This window comes from Phyllostomus discolor, chromosome 14 (assembly GCF_004126475.2).
Source record: "Phyllostomus discolor isolate MPI-MPIP mPhyDis1 chromosome 14, mPhyDis1.pri.v3, whole genome shotgun sequence".
NCBI classification, from domain to species: domain Eukaryota; kingdom Metazoa; phylum Chordata; class Mammalia; order Chiroptera; family Phyllostomidae; genus Phyllostomus; species Phyllostomus discolor.
Genome location: NC_040916.2, coordinates 19,220,851 through 19,244,562, shown reverse-complemented (window position 1 = coordinate 19,244,562; position 23,712 = coordinate 19,220,851). Strand labels below are relative to the sequence as shown.

Below are 23,712 nucleotides of genomic sequence, written 5' to 3'. Positions count from 1 at the left end.
TGCCGCCTGTCCCCTCCCTCCCCCATTCTTCTGCTAATTGCTCGGAATCACTCAGTTTCACATTCTTTCCCCCAAATGTTTGCTCCCTATTTTGCAATTCAGTTCCTCCAAAAGTTTCCTTTTGGAGAGGAGACACTAAGATGTTTTCAGATGGCCTGAGGTACTTTTCAGAAAAGAAAGCCTCTTGCCACATTTACTGGAACAGGGTGCCCCACCCACCAAGAATAATTAGAAGTTGCCCACCTCTGTGGTATCAGGCACCTGCCTTTATCCCACCCCAAGCTCCTCCTTTTTGGGCATCAGTGGTCAACAGAGAGAGGGGCAACAGTGCCCAGCCCCAGCGAGGGTTCAGGCCCCCCCACCCCACACACACGCACGCACGCAGTTCTCCTCTCTGAATGGGTTCACCTGGCTGTGAGCATAATAAATTGTGTTTTTTTTTAACATTTTATATTGTGATCAAATATACATAACCTAAAACTTACCATTTTAACCATTTTTAAGTAAACAGTTCAGTGGCAGGAAGTGCACTCCCATTGCTGTACAGCTGTCACCACTGCTACCTCCAGAACTGTCTCATCTTCCCAAACTGAAATTGTCCCATGAGACAGCGACTCCCCCTTCCCCTCCCCGCCCCGGCCCCTGGCGACCACCACCCACTCTGCTCTCCGTCTCTCTGAATTTGACTACCCTAGGCACCTCCTATAAACAGTGTCCTGCAGTACTTGTCCTTGGGTGGCTGGCTTACTTCACTGAGCATAATGTCTTCAAGGTCCACCCATGTGGTGGCACGTGTCCGAATTTCCTTTTTGAAGGCTGACTAATATTCCATTGTCTGGACGTACCACATTTTGTTGACCCATTCATCCGTCGATGGTTTGTTTCCTATTCTTAACTTAATCCCACAATTTAAGACATGCAGGTAATTCTAATTCAACCTGATTTATTATTTACCAAGCACAACTCACTGTGCTAGGCACTGCAGGAGGTACAAAGGGGAATCCAACATGGTACCTGCTCTGCAGGAACTTATGCTATATTGGGAAAGTGGAAAATAAAGAAGCGACCCCGAAGAGTGTGGCTCAGTGGGTTGGGCGTCATCCCACAAAGCGAAAAGTCACCAGTTCAATCCCCAGTCAAGGTACATGCCTGGGTTGTGGGTTCAGTCCTGGGTCAGGGCACGGACCAGAGGCGGCCAATCAATGTTTCTCTCTCGTATCTGTCTCTCTCTCTCCTTTTCTTTCTCCCTCCCTTCCCCTCTCTCTAAAAATAAAATATTTTTTAAAAAGGAAGTGAAAGTAACTAGCATTTGCTAATCCCTGCATTTGCTAATCACCTTGCCCAATCTCTGTGCTGCTCACAGCCACCCTGGGAGGCAGATGAGATAGTGATGTCTACATGACAGTGAGCAAAATGGACACTCAGAGACCCCCAGGAGCCCCCTCCAAAGCGGCGCGACTGGGATGCAGACCCACGTGTTCGGCAGCCATGCTCCTCCCTGTGGTGTGACAAATCCCGGGGAGAAGCTGCAGGAGGGTCAGGGGCAGAGGAGAGAGAGCGCCCTCCTGAGGGGAGAGGCGCACTGCAGACACAGGTCTTATGGGGCAGGGGGGCTTCTGGTCCACAGAGAAGAGGGCGTGGGGGGAACTGCTTGAAGAGAGCGGAGGGGGGGCTGGAAATCCCGGGGCTACTCAGGGACCAATGCAGCTGTTGAACATAAGGCTGGAAGGCAGAGGGGGTGACGCCGTGGCTGTCAGGAAATGCTGCCAGCTCGGGAAGCCTGGACCCCACCGTGTCCACACAGGTGCGCCATCGCAGGTTTCCTGAGACAAGTCATGGCCGTGGTTGTGCTTTGGGAAGGTCGCCGTGGCAATCATGTATAACCAAGATGGAGGGGCTGTAGTTTAAAGGTAGGAAAGCCAGTGAGGTCACTGGCTTTAGCCGATGAGACATAATGAGCCCAGTGGAAAAGAGGATACGAGAGGCGAGCAGTATCTTGGAGGTGGGGACGATGGAACCTGGCCAACGATGTACTGTGAGTGGGGTGACCGCCCCTCCTGGTTTGCTGGGGACACCCGTTCTCCTGGTGTAATTACTGATAGCATCCTCTCCCTCCCCAACGGGTCCACACCTGGACAGCCAAGTAGATGATCACACTTATTATGAGGACTAAGAAAAAAAGATTCAAAGGTGACCCTAATAAAAGATGTTGAGCCTGAGTTGATAAAGAAGGCGGTGACACCTTTGGAAACACAGAAGGGAAACCAGGCTTTCGGGGAGGCAATGAGTTTGGCTCTGGACACGCCAGGTGTGCTGCTGTGGCGCGGCTTCACTTGAGGGAGATGAGGACCTTGCCCGTGGACCTGCGCTGCGTCACATAGTGGAAAGCATCATTGACCTAAAAAAAAAACAAAAACCCAAAATGTGTCGGAAGACTTGCATACATGCATATTCCAGCCAACATGTGTTGCTGGTTCAATTCTTCAAATAGCCAAAGTATTAAGATGTGTCTTCAACAAACTGTTTATAGTGAAGCATGTAACGCTAACTAAATACTCATGACAAATCCAAAGGAAAACGATGATATTTAAGAATAACTCAGAATGTATCTGTCTAAGCCATCGTTTTCAATGTTGTCAGATGAATGACCGCAGGTAAGAAGTCCTCAGGCCTGCTCATACACCCAGTTGTCATGTCTGTGTGTCCTCGCTTTTCAAAGACTGGGGCCACTTGCAGAAGAATCGGTCATTTAAAATTGTACAACGATTATCTTTTCATTAAAATTCTCTTCATTCCAGTGTAACTGAAATTGCAACCTAACTCCAGCTCACTTTTAGAAGTACAAGTTATAAAGCACAATTAAAAAGCAGCCACAGTAATGAAGACAGTGTGACACTGATAAAGGAACAAACAAACCAGCGAGGCGAGCCCCAAAAGAAGCCCACACATGCGCAGCCTACTGATCTTTTGACGATGGAGCCAAAGGATCCCTTCCTCCACTGCCATGAAGAAAGGCTTATCTTTTCGAGAAATAGTGCTGGGACCACTGCACAACCACATGCAAAAAAAAAAAAAAAGAAGAAGCAAGACACTGTCTTTGCATCCTTCACAAATATGAACTCAAAACAGAGTTTACATCTAAATGTGAAAAGCAAAACAGATTGTGGTGGCAGGGCACCGTGTTGACCTTGAGGTTTGTCCCAGGGAAGGGATCTGCAAACGACAGTGAACACACACACCACGGACCACTACACAGCAGTGGAGACCACGAACTGGGTACAGGACCAGCGACACGGGGCGATGCTGAAAAGCGCCGGGTGAAAAAGTCAGGAACAGAGTAAGATCGACAGCACAACCCTACGCTGTTATTTGCTTATGTAACTTCGCAGGGAAAGTGTGGGGGATGAGGGTAAAGGAAATAAGTAAATACAGACATCCACAGACATGCAGGCATAAAAGCAAAAGATGGGCCTTGCAAAGATGAAAATGTGCTTTGAAGTGAGAAATGCGATTAAACAACCCTTTCCACTTGAAGTCTTCCCCCCCAAAAGCCGGAGAAACATAAATAAATAAAAAGCAGGCAAACAAATCAATCATGGCAAGCTGTCTGCAGCTGGTGTCAAAAACATGTGTCTTTCGGGGCTTTGTGGCTTTGAGGGCCCTTCCCAATCTACACAAATTTAGATGCCTTCCGAGGAGGTGGAAGAGGTTAAGGCAGATGTTTGAAACCCTCGTCCCTGCCCTGTCAATCACTCAAAGACACATCTCCAGGTAATGCACAGCTGTATCACTCTCCCTGTCAGCCGGCAGTCACTTGTTCCCAGAGATCTGTCACAGCCCGACAACCAAAATACTTGGGGAAACAAGCCTAATTCGAGATACTGATCCTTTCTTCGTCTGGCATCCTAGAGAAATGGGGGATCTCCTGCAAATAGATGTTATGTAAAAAGAAAATTGTCACTTCAGATGCTAATGCATATTTTTAACCATTTTGCACAGAAATCTTTATAAAAATGTAGCCCACGTTTACCTGACTTCTTTACACGATCGTATTGGGGGAAAGCACCACTTTTTTGTTCCGTGACTTGGGAACCTCAGCATTCTGAACATGCGTTATTTGACCTCCTGTTTGTGGCCTTCTGTCACTCCTCTCCAGGTCCAACCGCCACTTCTGTCGTGACTGTAGCTTCTCCTAAAAATAACCCAGCTCTGTCCCTGCGCACCCTGTGGTTTCTGTCTGGGCTGGGGACACAGACCACCAGTGACCATGAGGACTGGACAATTAGTAAGAATGACAAAGCTCCCGGTGAGAGACTAAGAAGCAAAGTGCGGGGCTCCGGACCCGTCAGTCTTCTGACAGCTAATTCAGATAGACGCCCGGGGACATTCCCCTCCGGTGCTGTGCATCTGTACAGGCCGCGTCTCAGGGAGGGAGGCGCCCCCTACTGACGCCTGGTCAGACACACAGGCCGTGCCCAGAGCCCTGGCCCCCTGCCTTGCGGTGGATGAAGCCATAATTACATTTGTCCCTGGAGATACGCTCCTGGAATTTAGGGGCTAGGTGAAGATACTGTTTTTGTTTTAGGTTTTGCTGTTGGAATTTTTAATTAGTGTACCAAGCAGGAATAATCAGCGTAACCGATAGTTCCCTAAATACAGGGTCCGGCAAAAGTAACACCTGCGTGAGTGTGGTTGGTCGGGTAATAATATATATGGGTGTCATAATTTATAGTTTTCGTTGGAACATTTCACCTAAAATGTGAATATGGTGTGCTTGGGTGTGATATTGTTGTGTTACAGAATTACATGCGTATGATTTTGTAATAAAAGATTTTGTAATAAAAGGGGGCGTTATTTATGCCGCACACTGTACATTATGCTGACTCGTGCTTCCCCTCAGAAACCAGCTCTTCCCCATCACAGATCCGGCCTGAGTTCTTTCCAACTAAAAGACACATCCCTTAAGTCCTGCTTTCTAGTGACTGCCGTACACAATGTGCCTGGTGAATGTCTGATGAATAAAATAAAACTCATGAATGAACGGATATGCCTGGAACCGAGCAGGGTTGCTTTTCAAAGGTAAAAACGTTGAGTGACCGATACGCTGTCATAGTTGAATTTCATTCGTCACCTTGCCACTCTGATGCAAGCGGATCGGTATCTGCTTTTAAAAGTCAATCGATGCATTTCTCCAAGAAAGATACAGACGGCCAACGTGCATGTGAGAAGATACCCCAAGTCATTCTTCATTAGGGAAATGCCAACGAAACCCACACTCAGACACGACTCCATGCCTATTAGAACGGCTATCATCAAAGACAGCAGCTGACAACAATGGGTCCCGGCAGGTGCCCTGTACGAACACGCTCTTCCACGGTCGGTGGGAAAGCAAGAGAAGACACCGCTTTGATGGGCACTTTGGCGGCTATTACGCGTTAAGCACAGAGTGGCCAGTCGGCACAAACAAAATCTGAAATGTTCACCCAGGCAGCGACGCTGGCGCGCCGGTGTCCCGTCGGGAACACATGGGCACACGCAGCAGAAAACCTCGAGCCCTGGGCTTTGGCAGGAATGCAGTGGGAGTGGCCGCGTCTTGGGCATCACGGGCCACAGAGGCTGCAGCGGAATCGCTTCTCAGGAACTGAGGCCCCGAGAGGGAGCTGCCGAGAGAGTCGGCTGGCCCCTTCTCACAACCACCATTCATTATCTGTAGGGTTCCAACAGACTTTCCACACAGACTTTTCAAAACCGACATTCTCATCGATGATGTCATCTAGCCACCACTGGAAACAGGGGTAGAGTGGGGGGGCAAGGGGCAGGGTGCAGGGGGAGGAAAACCCTGCTCTGCAAGTAAAGCTAAATACATGTCTGCATCAATTTTAAAAGAAAAAGTTAAACATATACTTAGCATAGGACCCAGAAATCCCAGCCCTAAAATTTGAAAAAAAAAAAACAACAAAACACGTCTATACAAAACTCAAACATGAATAGTTATAGGTTTACTCAGAACCATCAAAAACGGAAAATAATCAACTATCTTACTGACTGATAAACAAAGAAACGAGCCGTGGTGCATCCATACAGTGAAATACGACTTGGCCACAAAAAAGAATAACCCAGCATATGCGGAAACACAGATGAACCTAGAGGTGCATGAAAACAGGGCCAAAGAGGCCGGACCCGAAAGGCTGCAGACGGCACGATTCCGTTTCTGGGACGAGCCACAGAGGCTAAAACATAGGGAGAGAAAGCAGGTCAGCGGCTGCCAGGGACGGGGAAGCGGGGGAGTACAGAGGGCACAGGGGAACTCTTCGGAGCAATGAACAATTCTTTATCCTGACTGTAGTGGGGTGGGCACATGACTGTCACTCGGCGAATTTTACTCTGTGTGAATTGTACCTCAGAAAACCCATCTTTTACAAGGTCAAGCCGTGCATTATTAAACACAAAAATAAATAAATGCTCAAAGTTCAGTGTCAAGCCAGCTTCCTGGGGCAAGAGCGCCTTATCAGAATGTGTGTCCTAACGCTTGCTGGCCGCCCAGGGAGCCCAGGGCGAGGGGAGAGCGAAGTGAACAGAGGAGACAGGAGGGGCACTAGGCGGTGTGTGTGCCGGATCCCAAACCGGCCGTAGCCACAGGCGGACACACACTCGTTGCTGTTCCCACGGTACCTGTCCAGAGAGGCCGCAGGGACCCACTGCACGTCCACACGGTCCATCGGGAGGAGGAAGAGCAGCTCTACTATCTCCCGTCTTCCATCTGCCAAAGCGCGTCCCGGGGGGTGAATGCCCCCATGCTTCTGGGTTGCCTTAGCGTGTTCAGAAGCCAGAGCTCCCACGGGCTCTTCAGCTCAGACCTCTGCAGCGGAGCTACGGCGGCTCCTGCCCCCAGGGCACAGTGGAAGCTGTGCCTGAGACCCGCCCTCGGCCGGGAGAGCCCGGGATAAGATTGAGGGTGCTGGGGTCTGGGGAGCCTGACCGCAGGGATCGGGGCTCGTGGGCGGGGCCGTCACTGCAAGAGTGTGACAAGAGGAGGTGTTCTGGGGCAGGTGGGGTGGGTAGACACCAGGAGGCTCCTAAACCGAGCCTGGAACGCCCGGTGACATTTAATAAACCGTCGAAGCTAAAAGACTGATGTGATTTTCAAGACTGTGTTCCACAGGCACACTCAGGAAACGTCAGCTGAATGATTTCTGTCCATTCATTCCCGTCTGTTCAGGTCGTGACCTCAGCCGACCTTCCTATAATAACCAAGTTCGGATCTGCGAGGTTCAAGGACCGTGTCAGGTCGAGATACGAGTGGGCGGCTCCCTAGGGAGAGCAGACGCGGTGCAGCTAACAAACCTGGTCCTCTGAACGGAGATCACAGGCCCCTTCATGATCGTGGCCCAGGTGTGACCCTTCGGGAAACAATCAATTCTAGTGAACATTCAGGATCTAAAGACTGTCTCTCGAAGCCAGCCCTTGGAAATGTCAGTGCACAAGTGTTACAGTGCCGGGGACTGAAGACTCAACTCAGCATAACGGCTACAGATTTTGTTTTAAAAAATATACTAAGTGTGTACCCATATGCTTTTAGATGTGTTATCTTACGTAACCCTCACACCCACCCTAGTAGGTAGAGTATATTACTGCTCCCATTATAGACACAATGGGACAAAGGGACATAATGGGAATAAGGGACAAAGATGTTTGTACTCTTAATCCATCATCCATCAGATCCGTGAGTCCCTGCCGGAACCTGGAGACTCGGCAGTGGGGAGAGCACAGGGCCCATCTGCAGGGAGTCATGCCCCACAGGAGTAGCTCCGAGCAGGTGGAGGAGAAGCACAGAGTACTATGGACGCTCATACCCTGTGCCTACGAGAAAGGCCATGGTGTGTGCTCATAGTCATATCCACTGTCAAGGTCAAATCTGTGAGTCCACATATTTGGAAGAAAATAGAAGCTGGGTGGCACCAGTATGACTGGTACGATATAGATAGGGAGAGCCAAAGACAGAGACAGAGTCAAAGAAAGAGACAGAGACAGAGTCAGAGAGAGAGACAGAGAGAGACAGAGAGAGAGTAATGGACAGTGTGTGAATGAGGCATCTGAAACTGTCAGGGAGCAGGGGCTCAGAGAGCCCGCTGATGACAGGAAGGTCCATAGAATGGGAAGAACTAGAAATATCCTATGCGCAGAGCACTCACGGGAAAGAAGGGCACGTGCAAGCTGGGGGGGGCGGGGGGTGGCTAGCAATTAGATAGTTAAATCCTGTTTAAGAGGACAGAGAACTTCAGCGTGGGGAATCACACCTGGGCAGCGGCTGGAACACCTCCCTGGAGAGATGAGCTCACACCAGCAGGTGTTCTCGCTCCTGTGCTGCCCAGTTGCCTCCCTCCTCCGTGAGCAGGTGCACCTGCGTCTCGGGGAAGGCAAACCTCAGTTCGCACGTCGTGTGATAAAAGCCACAAGTGGGAAGGGGACCCGGGCATTCTCAAAACCGGTGCATTTCAAGTCTTCACCCACAAAATCTTTTCTTCAAAGAAAAATATAAACAAAAAAGTAGAAACTCCCACTTGGGCCCCAGCAGAGAGGGCGTCCGAGAGCCCAGGCAGCACAAGCCTGCACCTGCCCACCCCCAAACCCCAACGGGGGCTCCCGCAGCGCGGTCTGCCACCGCTGACACTGTCCTGCCCCTCAGTCTTAGAGACCTGTGCCTGAAGGTCAGACCGGTGAGGGACCTCCACCAGGTTGCCGACAGAGGGGCCAGAGCTGGAAACAGATCCCAGCCCATTTCCTGCTGGCCGGTCATGTCCTCTTTATCCCACTGAACGCCACCTTCTCAGCCGACACCGAAAAAGGTGAGAGAGTGAGCCGTGTTTGCGGAGAACGCGCCTCATCAAGGGGGAAAACGTCAGAAGGGAAGACGGCGGAGCGTGAGGTCTGGCCCGAGACAGCCTGGGCTCCCCTAAGCTCTTCTGCTGGTGACCCAAACATCGCCTCCATCCAGGGCCAACTGGAGCTACCAGAACAGTTCTGTGAACGTTAAACTAAATTAAGGGCCCCCAACCGAATAAAAGAGAAAAAAAGACTTCGGAGTGAATGCCTAGCCGATGCACACTGATGACGATTCTGCATGCGCACACCATCACACTTTGGAGGAAGTTTAGGCCACATTCACAGGACTGTGGGGGGGTGCGGTGAAAAAAGGGGGTGAACAGCCAGCAGCGTCAACCACAGAGACTAATGGGGGAACTACAGTCTCCTGACGCCAGGCACGGTTCCGTGTTTGGTTCCTAGAGCTCCGGCTCTCGTCACCTGGCTGTGCTTTAGTGCCTGTGTTCTAAAGCCAAAGGTCAAGTTCAGGGCTGCCTTCTCAGCCTCGCACGCTGTGGAGTTCAGAGTTCACACCGACACTGGTAAATTATTTCCTCAAGGGCCATCTCTTCCCTCTGTCTGAGACACCACCCAGCTCCCTAGATCCTGCTGCCCAGGGGGCCCCCGAGGCTCGCACCTTCCGACCCAGAGACCTGGGAGGCATCGGTGACCCTCAGCCTGTGACACCCCATTATTCTGTGTGGCATGTTCACCTTTTCTGTCTGTAAAAGGGAGGTGTATAGTATCTAAACGGAAGCTGTTTGGGTAAAGCCAGATCACTCCCCGGCTTCATCAACACCGCTTCCCTCAAGAGAACCTCACCCACCTCCTCCAGCTTGAAAACCGCTCCCAGGTGGGGCCGGATGCGTCCTTCCTGGCAGTACCGCAGAGCCGAGGCCAGGGTCTCGTAGTACACGGGGAAGTTCTGGTCTAGGTGCCGGCTCATATACAAGCCCATGGCGGAGATGTTCTTCAGGAGCAGAAGGTTGGCTGGCACGGAGGGAATGGTTCCTCCGGCAAAGCCCACCACCACGATCCTGCCCTCCCAGGCCAGGCTGAGGGGAAGAGCAGAAGGGAAAGAAATGTAAAAAGCAACTCATCAGGATAGCAACTGTTTAAATAGAACAGAAGAGAAAATAGAAGACGCGTTGGCAAGGCTGCGGAGAAATCGGAACCGTCGGGCACTGGCGGGTAGAATTGTACAACGGTGCCCCCGCCCTGGAAAACCAGGGGGGTTCCTCAGAAAAATCAAAAATAGAACTGCAGCACGATCCAGCAACCCCACTTCCTGGCCTGCATCCAGGAGAACTGGAAGCAGGGTCCTGAAGAGATGTGTGCACACCTGTGCTCCCATCCGCACCATCGATAACAGCCCAGAGGTGCGAGCAGCCCAGGTGCCCGTGCACTGATGAGTGGGTTAACCAAACGGGCACATACTTGACCACGGAACGTTATTCAGCCTTAAGAGGGAAGGAAGATTCTGTCGCCTGCTACAACGCGGATGAACCTTGAGGACATTATGCTAAGAAGACAAACCCTGTCTGGCCCTGTTTCTACGCGGCGCCGAAAGCTCCCAAAGGCACAGAAACAGAAAGGGGAACGGGGCTGCCGGGAGGGAGAAGTGGGAAGCCGTTGCTCAATGAGGACGGTTTCAGATCTGCCGGGCGGAGAAGTCCAGGACGTGTTTCACAACGATGGGGACGCACTCAGCACTGCTGGGCTGGGCACGTAAGACAGCCAACGTGGCAGCTCTACGGGACCAAGTTTGTGCCACAGGAAAGACGGGAGAATGCACAAAAAAGCAACGTACGCTAATTCATAGAGACAAAAAGTAAAATAGAGGTTGCTGGGGGGGAGGGGGAGGGGGCGAGGGGCAATTATTGTTTAACGGGTACGGAGGTTTTGTTGGAGAAGGTTACACAACACTGTGAGTATACTTAATGTCCCTGAACTGTGCCCTTCTGACCGGTTCAAATGATAAATATTAGGTTATGTATATTTTAGCGCAACTTTTTAAAAAAGAAACACGCCTTAAACCTCTAGCTGGGAACTCCTCTCGACCTTGCAAACGGCCAGGGGTGGCTCATCTGGTACCACTCTGGAGTCTTCAGTAGGAAAACATAACTATAAGCCAGGAGCAAGACAGTGGGGAGGTGGAGGAAGTAGCCAGTTTTATGAGTGAACCCACTGTAGAAGCAAGACTATTTCACTATTCCCCTCGTCCATTAAGGGACCTCGGTGCGGACAAATGTCACTCCGTACACCGCACTCAAGGACAACTCGGTGTGAAGTTTCTGAACTCAGGGAACAGGGGGATGACAGACACGTTAATGAAGCGTCATTTGCTTTTTCACAAACACTCTCCTCTGGACACCCTTAAGTTACGGGCTTCTCTAGAGAGTTCTGAACAATCAACAAAAATCCACATGAGTTCCCTGTCGCCCGTTACGAGAAGAACCATTCAGTGCATGCTGAGCAAGGAGTTATGAAAATGAAGTTTGTAAACATCTTTGATATGAAATATGTGTATGTTGGTTTGGTTTTTTGCTTTTCTTTTTTAGAAGCGAAACAGGACGCTTCTGGCGAAATACTATATTACCCAGAAGGCAAGCGGAGGGTGAGGACCAGCAGTACTCGGTCCTGGCTCACCCTTTAATTAGGGGGTAGAGCATCACCCCCTAATTTGCTTGGCACACCCCTTCCTTTGCTTCTTCCCCATCACCCTGGGGTGACTCTCAGGGGCTAGAGCATCAACTGGGTGCCCCCTGTGGGCAAGCTGCTCTCTCTGCTTCTGTTTCTTCTGCTCTAAACTGAGATGAACCGCAAAAGTGTGCTTGCCAGGATGGCACGAGAAATGGACCCATATTAAAAGCAATCCAGAGTCCATGGTTGAAAATAGAATGAGACTGGTGTAGAGACAACAGTGCCACTCAATCTCCAGTGACTGAGTTTTCTTATTATTTTTTAGTTTTTAAAGATCTGATTTATTTACTTCTAGAGAGGGAAAGAAACACTGATCAGTGGCCTGTCGCATACCCCCAACTGGGGAGCTGGTATGCACCCTGACTGGGAATCGAACTGGCAATCTTTTGGCCCGCAGGCTGGGGCCCAATCCACTGAGCCACACCAGCCAGGGCAGGTGTCTTTTTTAAATAAAACAAATCAGAGAGATACCCACCCTGCTGGCCACTGCAAAAACCAGCAAGATCAAAAGAGCGTGCACATTTGATGTCTGAACAACGATCTCCTCAAGAATTACCCACACCGTGCCCATAAAATAGTCAGCGGGGGCCGGCACAGCTGAACCGAACACATGGACCATTTCTAAAGCACTTGATGTTGCCAACTAGGGACTCTGCAGTCGTTTCTCGGATATTTTCCCATTGGATGTTTTGTTGTTGCTATATTTAAGCATTTCCTGATTTCCCCTCTGCTTCTAGTTCTTTCCACGCCCCCACTCAGCTGTTCTCGCCGGTGCCAACGCCTGCAGAAGTGAGCAGCGAAGACGCAAGAGAGGCAAGGCCGGGAGGAAGGCACAGGCCTGGGGAGCTGCCAGCAGAGGCCCAGGTCCACCCACTCAAGAAAGACGCCCACCACGAACCTGCGGAGAGCCTCCAGGAAGACGTCCCCGCCCACGTTGTCGATGACCACGTTCACCCCGCCGTCGCCCACCAGCTTCCGCACTGCCTCCTTCAGGCCGCCCTGACTGTAGTTCACGCTCCACCGTGCGCCCTTCTGCATGGCCAGCTTGCACTTCTCGTCACTTCCGGCGGCGGCTATCACCTGCGTAGAGAAAGCAAAGCTGCTGGGGTTCCAGAATATGCACTGGGTTGGGGGGGGGGGGGGCGCATGCTCACACCACCCACCCGACCTGCAAACAAAGGGTGCTGCTCAAGGAAACAAATGTGACCTCGCTGACCTAGCGTCAGCCTCAACCCGCACATCAGGCCCAGCCCCCAGCACCACTACACCGGCCCCGCCCTGCCCCACTGGCCGCTGATCCATGTGTCCAAGGACCCCAGAACCCCAATGGGTCTAGCTAGGAGATGGTGCAGGAAACACTTAGTAAGTCTTCTCCAAACGCAAATTGCAACTGCCATCTACTGAGACTCCACACTGAGTCAGGTGTTACGGACACACGCTAAATACCTAGCTTAGAGTCAAGAAGGCAAGACAGAGCAACGTGATGGGCCAGTACAGGGGGTTCCAGAAGTGCGAATGAGAAACATCCAGCCTAGATCTACAAGAGCTAGGCTGCCAGAGGGTACACATGACTCAATGGAAAGACCTTGAAGTCAAAGAGATCTAAGTTCAAATCCTCGGCCCTGTTCCTAACCAGTTGGGTCACCTAAGCCAATTCCTTAGTAAGAACTAACACCTACAGAGTAATTACCATGTGCCAGGCCCTCGTCTAAATGCTTTCTATTGAATAGACATCAACAGCTCGATGATATGCAGGCTATCCTTATCCCCATTTTAGAGACAAAAAAAAAACTGAGGCAAAAGAATTTAACTTGCCCATGGTCACCCAGCAAACGGGAGGCTGAACTGAAAACGAAACCCAGGTAATCTGTCTCCAGAGTTCACGCTTTTAACCTCTCTGTCCTGCCTGCCTGCTTCTCTAAGCCTCACTTGCCTCGTCCATGTAATAAGATTTATTTTGAGAATTCAGTGGAATACTGCCATATGTAAAGCATTTGCAAAACAAACTGTTAGGTAAACTGAATCCACTGTTACACATATGCAATCACTCATTCCATGTAAACCTCGTAAGGACACTGCGGGGAGGGATAATTACTTCCACTCTCTAGGAGGAGACAGAAACCCCGAGAGGTTTAACCCAGGATCGTCCGGGGAGCAGGCAGGAGCACACGCATTCAAACCGGACGCCGCCCGACCCCAAAGCCCGCACTCCTCCACTCCCCCAACCAGGACTGCAACCCGGGCCTTGCCTCGGGCGTGGCACACACAGCATCGGTGGCTGCGGGGCACACCGTGAGCAGGTCTGGGGTTGGGAAGTTTCCAGAAAAGTTTCAAGTACTCAAGCATGGCCTAGAGGCGCCTGACCACCGGGCCGCACCCAGCAGCCCAGGCACATTGGCCCTGCAGTGACACTTGGAACTTGCATGCAAACGTCCCAGAGCACCAGTGCCCTGAAAAGACTCCCAGCTCACCCACAACCATGTGAAACCGAAAGCCACCGTCAAGCAGCTGCCGGTCACGGGGCTACCCACAGGCCCTCAGGGCCACGGTGGGCAGTGCCTGGCCAGGCCCCGGTTCCAACCCAACGGCTCTTCACCAGGTCCCGGGGAGACCTGCCGTGAGTCACCTTCTCTCCTGGTGCCACGCTTTCCTTACCTGTGAAGTGGGGAGAACAAACGCCCACCATTGCCCACCTCCCGGGGGTTTGGTGGGGACCACGGGTTAGACAGTAGCGGGGGAGGCGCCGTGAACGCACGAAAAACCCTGCTGCGGTGCATGGAGGGCGTCAGCAAGACAGCCTGCTCCGAGTAGAGGGCACGGTGGCCTGTTTTTATTTTTGTTTGCTTTCACATACAACTATTATTGCTGCTGAAGAAAACACAGCCCATGGTTCTAGACGGTGAGAGCTGAGTGCGGTCTCCCCGCTGAGGGAGGTGCTAAATCTCTTGTTTCTGACATGAAATGTGTTCATTTTCGCGAAGAGCCTCCTGGTGTCAAGGATTGCTTTCCAAACACACGTGTCCTTCCCAAAGGAGCTTCCTGCGAGGAGGAGAGGGGCCCCCTGCAGGAACCCCAGACCAGCGCAATTATCTCCCAGCCCGTCGCTCCTGACACCTCCTGGATCCCCAAATCGCCGGCTCCGTGGAAGCCTCACACTGGCCGATGTCCAAAACTGAACTCTCCATGTCCCCGCTGCGTTCTCATCCCAATAAACGGCAAACCCTCAAGTCCACCTAGTTTGCTCCTTCCCACTCGATGTCTGACAGGAACAGGGTCGCCTTCTAAGAGATTCTTACAGACACAGACATGCCCACTAACGGGCGTATGGCACGTGCACTTTCAATAACCCCCACAACCCTGTAAGGAGAACGTCTTACCCGTGAAGAAGCCTGAGCGATTAAGCTCAAGGGGGAGCTGGAATTTGATCCTATGAGAGGCTGCCTTCAAAGTCCTTGTTCTTTCAGCTCCATCAGGACGCTCTCCAGTGGCCCAATTCCCCACTTTCTTCCACTTTAGTGTTTCTCAATTCACACCCCCACTGTTCTGGTTCAAGTATCGTCACCTCCGCCGGGGTTGCTCCCAGAGTCTGCCCTGCCGCCTGCCTACGGACCACCCCTGGCCTTGCCCCATCCCTCATCCCCACTGCTACCAAGGTGACGTTTGCAGATTCAAAGACGATCACACCACTTTGCTACTTAACACCCTCACGAGCTTCTAGCACACGTTCAAACTCTCCGGCACCTCCCGATCTTACCCCTGCCCAGCTCTCTCCAGCCCTTTTCCCCCGTTCCCCACGCGGAGCCTCTGCTCCTGAGGCTATATTGGCACCTCGCTGGATGCGGCTGGTGGGTTCCTATTTCTCCGTCTTCGGACAGGTCCTCCCACCGCTAAAGTGGCCTTCGCTTCTCTTCTTCCTCTACTCGACTGCCACCCGTCCTTCAAAACCTCAGCCTCGATGTTCACCTTCTCCAAGAAACCCTCTTTCTCTGATACCCACGTTCTTTCATTTGTTTATTCGTTCACTCAAGGACCAGCTCCCGGGTACCTGCTGTGACCGAGGCGCCACGCCCGGCACAGAACTGCAGTAATGAACCAGACACGGTCCCTGCCTTCGTGGGGATTCCAGCCCAGGGGGAGGGAGACATGACTCTAGCGATGGCGCAGGTACAAGGTTACGTGCACACGGAGGTGTGTGACGTGTGCACTGTGAGTGAGAAGGACAGGATGCCCTGAGACCACACACAAATAGTGGGGGGAGGCGGTTAACATCTCCGGAGGGACACAGAACACTCCCCTAAAACGTGGCACCTGCGTCTCAACTTGAAGCGCTGGTGAGGAGTGCGGGTCGGGGCACAGCCTCACGGGGGGGGGGGGGGCAGGGCCCCTGCAGAAGCTGCGAACAAGTCCCACCCTGCAGGGGCCAGTAACTGGAGGGACCAGTGACTCACTCCAGGTCCCCTCGCTGGCCCGCCAGCAAACGGCTGGCAAGGCCCCACTCTAGGCGGCTCTGCATCCCCAGAGGGGTACCACCAAACGCACGAACGTGGTCCCCGCCTGAAAACCACGTTTGGTGGCGCAGTCGGAGTAGGCGGAGCATCTCGCGTGCACGCACCTTGGCCCGAAGGACGTTGGTTGCCACGTCTATCACTGCGAGGCCTGTCGCGCCGGCGGCTGCTGTCACCAGCACGGTCTCCCTGCGCCAGAGAGAGAGAGAGAGACAGAGACAGAGAGAGAGACAGAGAGAGAGATGAGCCTCGCTCCAGAGACCAGAAACCATCCCGCAAGGCGATCTCGTGAACGGTGTGAAGCCGGGCCCCTTTCAAGCAAGAAGAGAACTTGGAGGCCACGTCACGAAACCCCTTATGGACGCCCGTGCTCCGGGCTCCAGGGCTGGGCGCCGGCTACACCGGGGGCTGACCGGGTCCAGCTTTGACGACTTCCCGGGAAAAAAACAGTCCTCACTGTCTCCAGGCAGCCTCCTCGCCCTTGGAGCTGCCACTGAATTTCTGCTTTGGAAATTCCGTGCTGAAGCATTCTCACACTCGGCACTGCCGGGTTCTCCAAGGTGGGGACTGCGTCCCAGCCATGGCTCGATGAAAACCATCTGTGAGAGCGATGCTGCGGCTCTCTGCAGAGCAAGGACGGCAGTAGACAGGCCTGGCCCAGGGGAAGCGGGAACTCCGGCACCTCCGAGTGTAAAACATCCCGGTCAGGTCCGCCCGACCAAGTCTCACAGACACAAGGACCGCAGGCCTCCCTTAGAACCAGAGGGGAGCCAGTTTACACAAGCCAGCTCTCCAGACATCGAGGTTTTCCTGGAGGAGCTATCCAGAGTGCTTGGGTTTCAGAGGGATTGTTCTCCAAATTCATACTGGCCAAGTTCACCATCCTCTCCGACCCGAGGACAGCCCCCCTGTCCCCAGACCCCAATCTCAGGTCCCTAACCATCCTCTGGCCCTTCCTTAGACAGACCGAACGTGAGCTAAAGGCCGGGCGAGGGAAAGGAAGGGGCAAGGCCTCGCACTTCTGGGATCGGAGCAGGGTCCCACCCACCCAGCTGTCACCCAGGCTGCCCAGCCCTCACCCAGGCTGGGTGCGCGCCCGACGCTCCAGGGCCATGAGGGCAGTGTTGTAAGTTATGGGCAGGATCGCAGCGTCTCGGAGGGACACCGGTTCCGGAACCTTCCACAGCGTCTATAAAGAGATAACAGTGACAAAGGGATTGGGCGCGAGTACCTGTTCACAAAGGCTGTTCAGTAAGTAGCACGATCTGACTGAGTGACTGACTTGCGAAGGGAGACCCATGTCAGGACCCAAGCCTAGCAGAAGCCAAGACCCAGCGACCCGTGACGGAGCTCAAGTCTTGGGTGCGTCAGTCTTCCAAAACCCTAAGGCTGCATCTGCTCGGGAAGGAACCAGTAACTAATGGAGAAGGAACACTGACCCGTGTACTGTGTAATGGGTGAACTGGATGTTATGTCAATTTTACCTTGAAGAAACTGTGAGAAAACTATGCACTGTTCTCCACTAGGGGGCACCATTCACATCCTGCCCAAAAGGATCCGAGCTCCATTCCCTGGGCCACCTCTTTCGAAAGCTTCGTGCGGGAGAGAGACCCAGGACAACCAGCTCCGTGCCCCAAACCAGTTTTTGTACCAAAACTACCTCACTGGGATCCCATTGGACCGCCAGCCAGTTGCTCCAGGACTCGGAAAACAAAATGTTTCTTCATTAAACCACTCTGCACAAAGTTCTGTGCAAAGGTTGTTACCCCAATATAGAAAAGGGGGTTAGCATTTGAAAGAAAGAATCGGTTGGCTGAGAAACAAGATATGACCAGATGAATACAAAGGGAAAGGGGCAGTGGAGGTGGGGGGCAGGAGGATGAGGAACGAAGGATAGGCGGAAATTAAAGGAAAGAAACATCGGAAGGTAGGGATACCTTCTGGTCCATGATACACTGTTCCGCCATATTATTAAAGCTGCCCATGCCAACAACTCGGTCTCCCTGAAGGGAAAATATCATTAAGGGTCGGTTCCAACGCATCTCTGTTTCTGATTTCATTAAGACCCCCCAGCACACCCACCCCCTCCACCCCCAGGTTGGCCCTAATGATCTATTCAGAGTTACTTTTCAGTAAATAATGCAGCCTTTTTTCTTCAATTGCCCCCACCAGGTTGCCAATCCAATCTGAGCACATTTTGGACGATAATACGGGCATCAATTAGAAGATGAATTTGGATATGCATTAGAATCCCGGTGTTAATTTCTCGCACAAGAGGCTGACAATGGGGAATTTTTCTATCCTCTTAGCAACTCAAGACCTCTTAGCAACTGAAGCAGTGCGGCCTTTTATTAGTGATGAACGTTGAATGAAGCCAGGCACTTCTGCTGCCTGCTTTCCCCCGACTCAGCGTTCATCTCTGCCCCCTCCATCCCAGCCTCCCTTCGGTGTCTGCTGGCAAAGGCCAGGAGGCGCCGAGACCCGTGGGCAACACATGAGTTGAGTTACACATGTCTCAGAGCTGTGCACCCATGGGTCCCTAGACTTGGAGCTTACCTCTTTCACCGTGCTGACATCTGCACCTGTCTCCATTACTATCCCAGCAAACTCCATTCCTAAAACAAGGGTCTCAAGGTTAGGTTGTCCGTGAAGCCCAGCACCAGGCAGGTGAGGAAACGCAGGCCCACCGGCCATCCTGCCAAACTTCTGAAACCGAGATGGTTGAAGCACCTCCCGCCCACCCAGGGAAGAGGGGTCCGAGTTCGTACCCAAAGCACAGGAAAGTGAACTTAAAATTTCCCACTTAAGAGCTAGAGTAGCCCCATTCTTACCAAGACACAAATAAAAATTTCAAGAATGGGCAAAAGCACAGAGAATCACAGGTTCGCAAGTACTTCCGACCCCAATCCCTGGGGGCTTGGGCTCCCACAGCACCCCAATTACAATGTCCACCATATTGTGTTTATCTGTTGCCGCGTCTCTTCTTCCAGACTGGGAGGTCCTCGGGACCTGACCTTTATTTATTCATACAGTTCTTGGCTCAAATGGTTGAACTGGAGCTGTCTGCCCTTCCCTCTTCCGCCTCCAAAATTTCTGAATTTAATCATCGTATATTTCCCACTTGAGCTGCCAGAGGAAGAACTCAGTCGAGCATGCCATCTTCCCCCATCCAGCGTTTCAGCAAAACAAACAGGGGAAAGGCTTCCGACTGCGGAGGCAACCAAACACCCGAAGGCCAAAACACAGCCACAGTATTATGTCCTAAATAATACCCGTGTCTACATAGCATGCACATGCACCCTACACGTGCTGAGCTGCACGTATACCTGTTTCAGTACATTTCAACCACGAGGATCAGCTATCTGCCCACATATTCAGGATCTACATGTAATCCGACTGAGCATAATGAAGATCGGACAGTGGGCTGCTAGCAATGTATCAACTCTTCTACTTCTTCCGGACCCTTAGGTTTTAGGTTTCTTTGGGAATGAATGTGCCCGTGAAGACGAGGAGTTTCAGCTGCAAACAGAAGGTTGTGATGCTTCAGACGAAAAACAAAACTGAGGCCACATCAAAGAATAAAAGGAAATGATCAGGACCAATGATGCCTGGGGTCAGAATTCTGATGGACATAATGATGTGCGAGCGTTCATTCGTCTATTCCTTCCCTAAGGATGTACTGAGCTGCTACTACGAGTCAGTTGCAATGCTAACCTGCGCGACAGAAGGAGGGTAAGGCAATCATAGGCACTTCCCCCAAGGGGTCCACGGTCTAGGGTTTCCCACCAGCGGTGCGGTGGGCATGGCTGAGATGCCCCTGACAGCGGGCAAGCACCGCCAGGGTAGAGTCTGAGAGGAAGCACATGGTTCTGAAGATTGTGCCTTCTCCTCCCGCAGCTGTCACTCGGCCCCTCATACTCACCAGGTGTGAAGGGAAGAGGGGGCTTTTTCTGATACTGGCCACGGCAAACCAAAATATCGGCAAAGTTCAGTCCGCAGAAATGGACATCGACCCTGACCTGGAAAGGAAATAGAACAGAGCCGTACATATCTGTGGAGATGGTCACTCAATTACACCAAAATATTTACTGAGTCCCTGCTACACGCCAGGTACTGAACTAAGTCCCACTGCACAAGCATGAGGCCCAACGGACAAGTTTCCTGCCTCCGTGGAGCAAAAAAAAAAAACAGTTGAAAAGACAGACATCAACCAATAACTGCGAGGACTAATGTGTTAAATTAATGCGTTAACTAATGCGTACACCTCCTACACAAGATGTTAAAAATAAAGATAGAAATGCCATGAAAGCATATCATGGAAGGACTTGACCTTTTTGGGGAGGCAGGAGGGATCCTCGAGAAAGTAACACGTGAACTAAGAACAGTGAAGAGTTAACTATCCAAAGCAGGCGGAGAAGCCTGGCACTGCCCAAAGCGGTGGCATGTGCCAAGGCCCTGTGGGGGGGACAGAAGAACACCCAGCAGACCTGGAGCACAAAGAGGACAGGCAGATGGGGTTAGAGAGAAGGGCCCACGCCACCCAAGGGTCGGCAGGCTCTACAGAGCATCGTGGTCTCCATAGTGGGGGTACGGGGAAGCCATGAAAGGCTTTTAAGCAGGACGGTAACATGGCCGGCTGCCTTGGGACTCAGGAATCATCCTGGAGGCTAGTGCTACCTAGATCACCAGCTGCTGTGTTTTTTTTTTAAGATTTTACTTATTTATTTTTAGGGAGGGAAGGGATGGGGGGAGAGAGAGAGAGAGAGAGAGAGAGAGAAACATCAATGTGCGGTTGCTGGGGGTTATGGCCTGCAAACCAGGCATGTACCCTGGCTGGGAATCGAACCTGGGACACTTTGGTTCCCAGCCCGCGCTCAATACACTGAGCTATGCCAGCCAGGGCTGCTGCTGTGTTTTGTGGCAACGCTAGAGCTGAGGCAGGCCTGGGGCGGCGCAGCCAGCAGTTTCCCGACCCTGCAAGCCAGTCCTTCTCCATGTGGTCCCAGACCGCCAGCATTACCATCACCTGGGAACTTGTTACAATTTCAGATTCTCAGCTCCACTCCTCCCCTACTGACTAGATCAGAAACTCTGGGGACACAGCCCAGCAAAGTGCTCTAACAAGCCCCCGGTGGCTGTGAGAGGCAGGCTGAAGCGCGAGTGCTACTGCCATGGACCCACCCGTCTGGACGGGGCTGGGAACCACAGGGAAGGAAAGGAAGGCCGGGGGACCGAGTCAGTCACGTTCATTTATCTGTCTCCTTGCAATTTCCGGCACCGCACTGAGGTGGCTGTATTGGTGAGAACACATAATTTTATCGACAAATTGCATTCACGCAACAATGTTTTAAGCATCTGCCAGGCACCATTCCAGATTAGGGGGATTTATTTCATGGTGGGGAACCTCACGTAGCCCCAGCTCTCACAAGCTAACCCCTGCCAAGGCAGTGTCTGGGCAAAACACAGAAAAAAGGAGTCCAGCCTTCAGCCCGCACACATTCTGTGTGGGACACACTAGTTGTGAACGTGTACGGCACACATACGACCTCAAGCCACTCCACCCTGATGCCAGGATGATTCAAGGATGATTCGAGGACAAACATCTTCAAGCACCTGAGCCCCAGGAAGCCCAATGGCTGCCATCCTGTGGTCAGGGAAATAATCCATGTAGCCACAGGGTCCCTGTTGGGGGCACTTCAGGGCGGCAGCCACATTACCCTCTCCCACCAGGGGTCCCCCACCCTGAGGTTAGCTGCCTGCTGCACCCTGTCGGACGTTCTCATGGGCCCTGCCAGCCGAGCCTGTGTCACCAGAGTGGTTAACCCACAAGCCAGAGTGACCTCCACACTTCGCTGGAACTGCCCGCACCCCTCCATCCCCAGTGGCTGCAGAACAGCAGAGGAGGGCCCCAGGCACGTATTCATAGGGAATATGGTCCCCAGGCTGGTTTGCGGGAGGAGGGCGGGTGGATAATGAGAAGCCGACACCACGGGAGAGGAAGCAAAGGACAAAGGACAGGGTCCATTAATCCTGTTCAAACAGTATCTTGCAGGTAGTTACGCAAAATTGTGTGCAAATCAGAACTCTCTGTTTCTAAGGCAACAGCTCTGGGCACTTCGGAAAGAGGCCTCCCTTTGCGGTGTTGGGGGACAATCTTCCTTTAGCCGTTTAGTCTGTTTTACGCGAACCCTGACGGGGCCCACACAGCCCAGGACAAAGTTGCGCTCAGGTGCCGGTTCGCCCCCTAGCTGAGCGCTAGGGAACCCGACCCAGAACTGACCCTGCGGCGGAGGCGCGGGGGAGGAGGGGGAAGTGCAAGGGGTCCCGGGATAGGCCAGTCACCCTACCTCGTGGGGCAGGACAGGGCGCGGGGCGAGCTCCTCAATGACCAGGGGCTGCTTCAGCTCGTTGCACCGCGCGGCACGGTAGTGGCGGTTGCTGCCTCGCCAGGCCCTCCTGCAACACGGGACAGGGACCGGGTTACTCGGGACGCCCCACGCAGCTGCGTCTCGAGGCTCAGGGAAGAGTCGGGGTCACACCTGCAGAGCCGCACCGGAGAGAAGCACCGTCCCCAGGACGCCGCCGCCGCCGCCATGACCCCGCGCGGAGGGTTGCGCGAGGGTCCCGGCGGGTCAAGAAAAGCGGAAGGCGCCAGCCCCGCCCCTGCGGTGCCCCTGGAAGCGGAAGAGGGACCGGCGTCTGGGGACAGGCCCCCCACCCGGGCCGGCGGCTGCGGAGGCGAGGATTGCACCCTGGGCCGGCCCGCCCGCGGGGTGCCCATCTGTTCCTCCCGGCTGGTTCCTGGAGGTGGAGCCCCCTAGAAAGGAAAGAAAACGTGTGAAAGAAAATGCACTGCCCGAGATTACCCACATGTTGGCATTTCTGTAGCACGTTTGGGACACTTTTAAAACCACACTTGGTGGCATTTGAGGAGCAGTTCTTGGGTCCTCATCCCGAAGGCACAGGTAAAGGCTTTCAAGTCCGCATTCAGCGCGTTCGTAGAGTTCAATTGTTGTCACCACATTTTTGCACGTACACGATCGTTTACATGAAAACCATGCGGTTACTAGTACTCCAGTGTGGAATGATCCTCCAGGGAGTATGTCCAATTCGAGTCGTGCCAAATCCTGGGCATGTCCACAGCGCCCATGCCTGCATTATGCCTGGCACATGTGGATGCCAATAGCATCATTCCCAGGGGAAGGGGCACACTCTGGAAAAACAGAAGACATAAAAGCATAACCTGCGAAATATTATAAAACTGGGTGGACCGCTGCTGCAACAGTAACCAGATTGTGGTAGGCAGTTAGATAGGAGCTAGACATGAGCAGAGGCCAGGACCCCGGGGCTGGGTGCGGAAGGTCAGCTGTGGAAAGCCCTGGGTGCCTAGCAACAGGCAAAACCCCCAAGGTTGACCCTGGTCATGTGGTTTCGGCCCTCCCCCGACCTTTTCTCCCCATCACAGTGCCAGCCCTGCAACAGAGCCCCTTGGAGGAGAAGAGGGACGGAAGAGTGGCCTGCGTGACTCCCATGCAGGCCCTTGCCCAACAGCTCCCTTAAGCATTAACCCCTGGGGATAGATAACACCTAGGGCTCCGTGGTGTTTCAGCTCCAGGCCCCGAAAAGCAGCAAAACCAGACAG

At 52.8% G+C, this 23,712-nt stretch overlaps 1 protein-coding gene across 1 annotated transcript; it reads right to left on the bottom strand.

Moving 5' to 3' along the window:
• Positions 1-923: 923 nt before the first annotated feature.
• On the bottom strand, positions 924-22,846 carry LOC114512042 (quinone oxidoreductase-like protein 2). Its single transcript, XM_028530937.2, has 10 exons — positions 22,610-22,846; positions 22,418-22,526; positions 19,993-20,089; positions 18,627-18,685; positions 18,008-18,073; positions 17,150-17,259; positions 16,178-16,259; positions 12,464-12,645; positions 9,689-9,917; positions 924-2,398 (listed from the first exon to the last, which is right to left on the bottom strand). The coding sequence occupies exons 1-10, from the start codon at positions 22,663-22,665 to the stop codon at positions 2,330-2,332; spliced, it is 1,059 nt and encodes a 352-aa protein (XP_028386738.1). The 5' UTR covers positions 22,666-22,846; the 3' UTR covers positions 924-2,329.
• Positions 22,847-23,712: the final 866 nt, after the last annotated feature.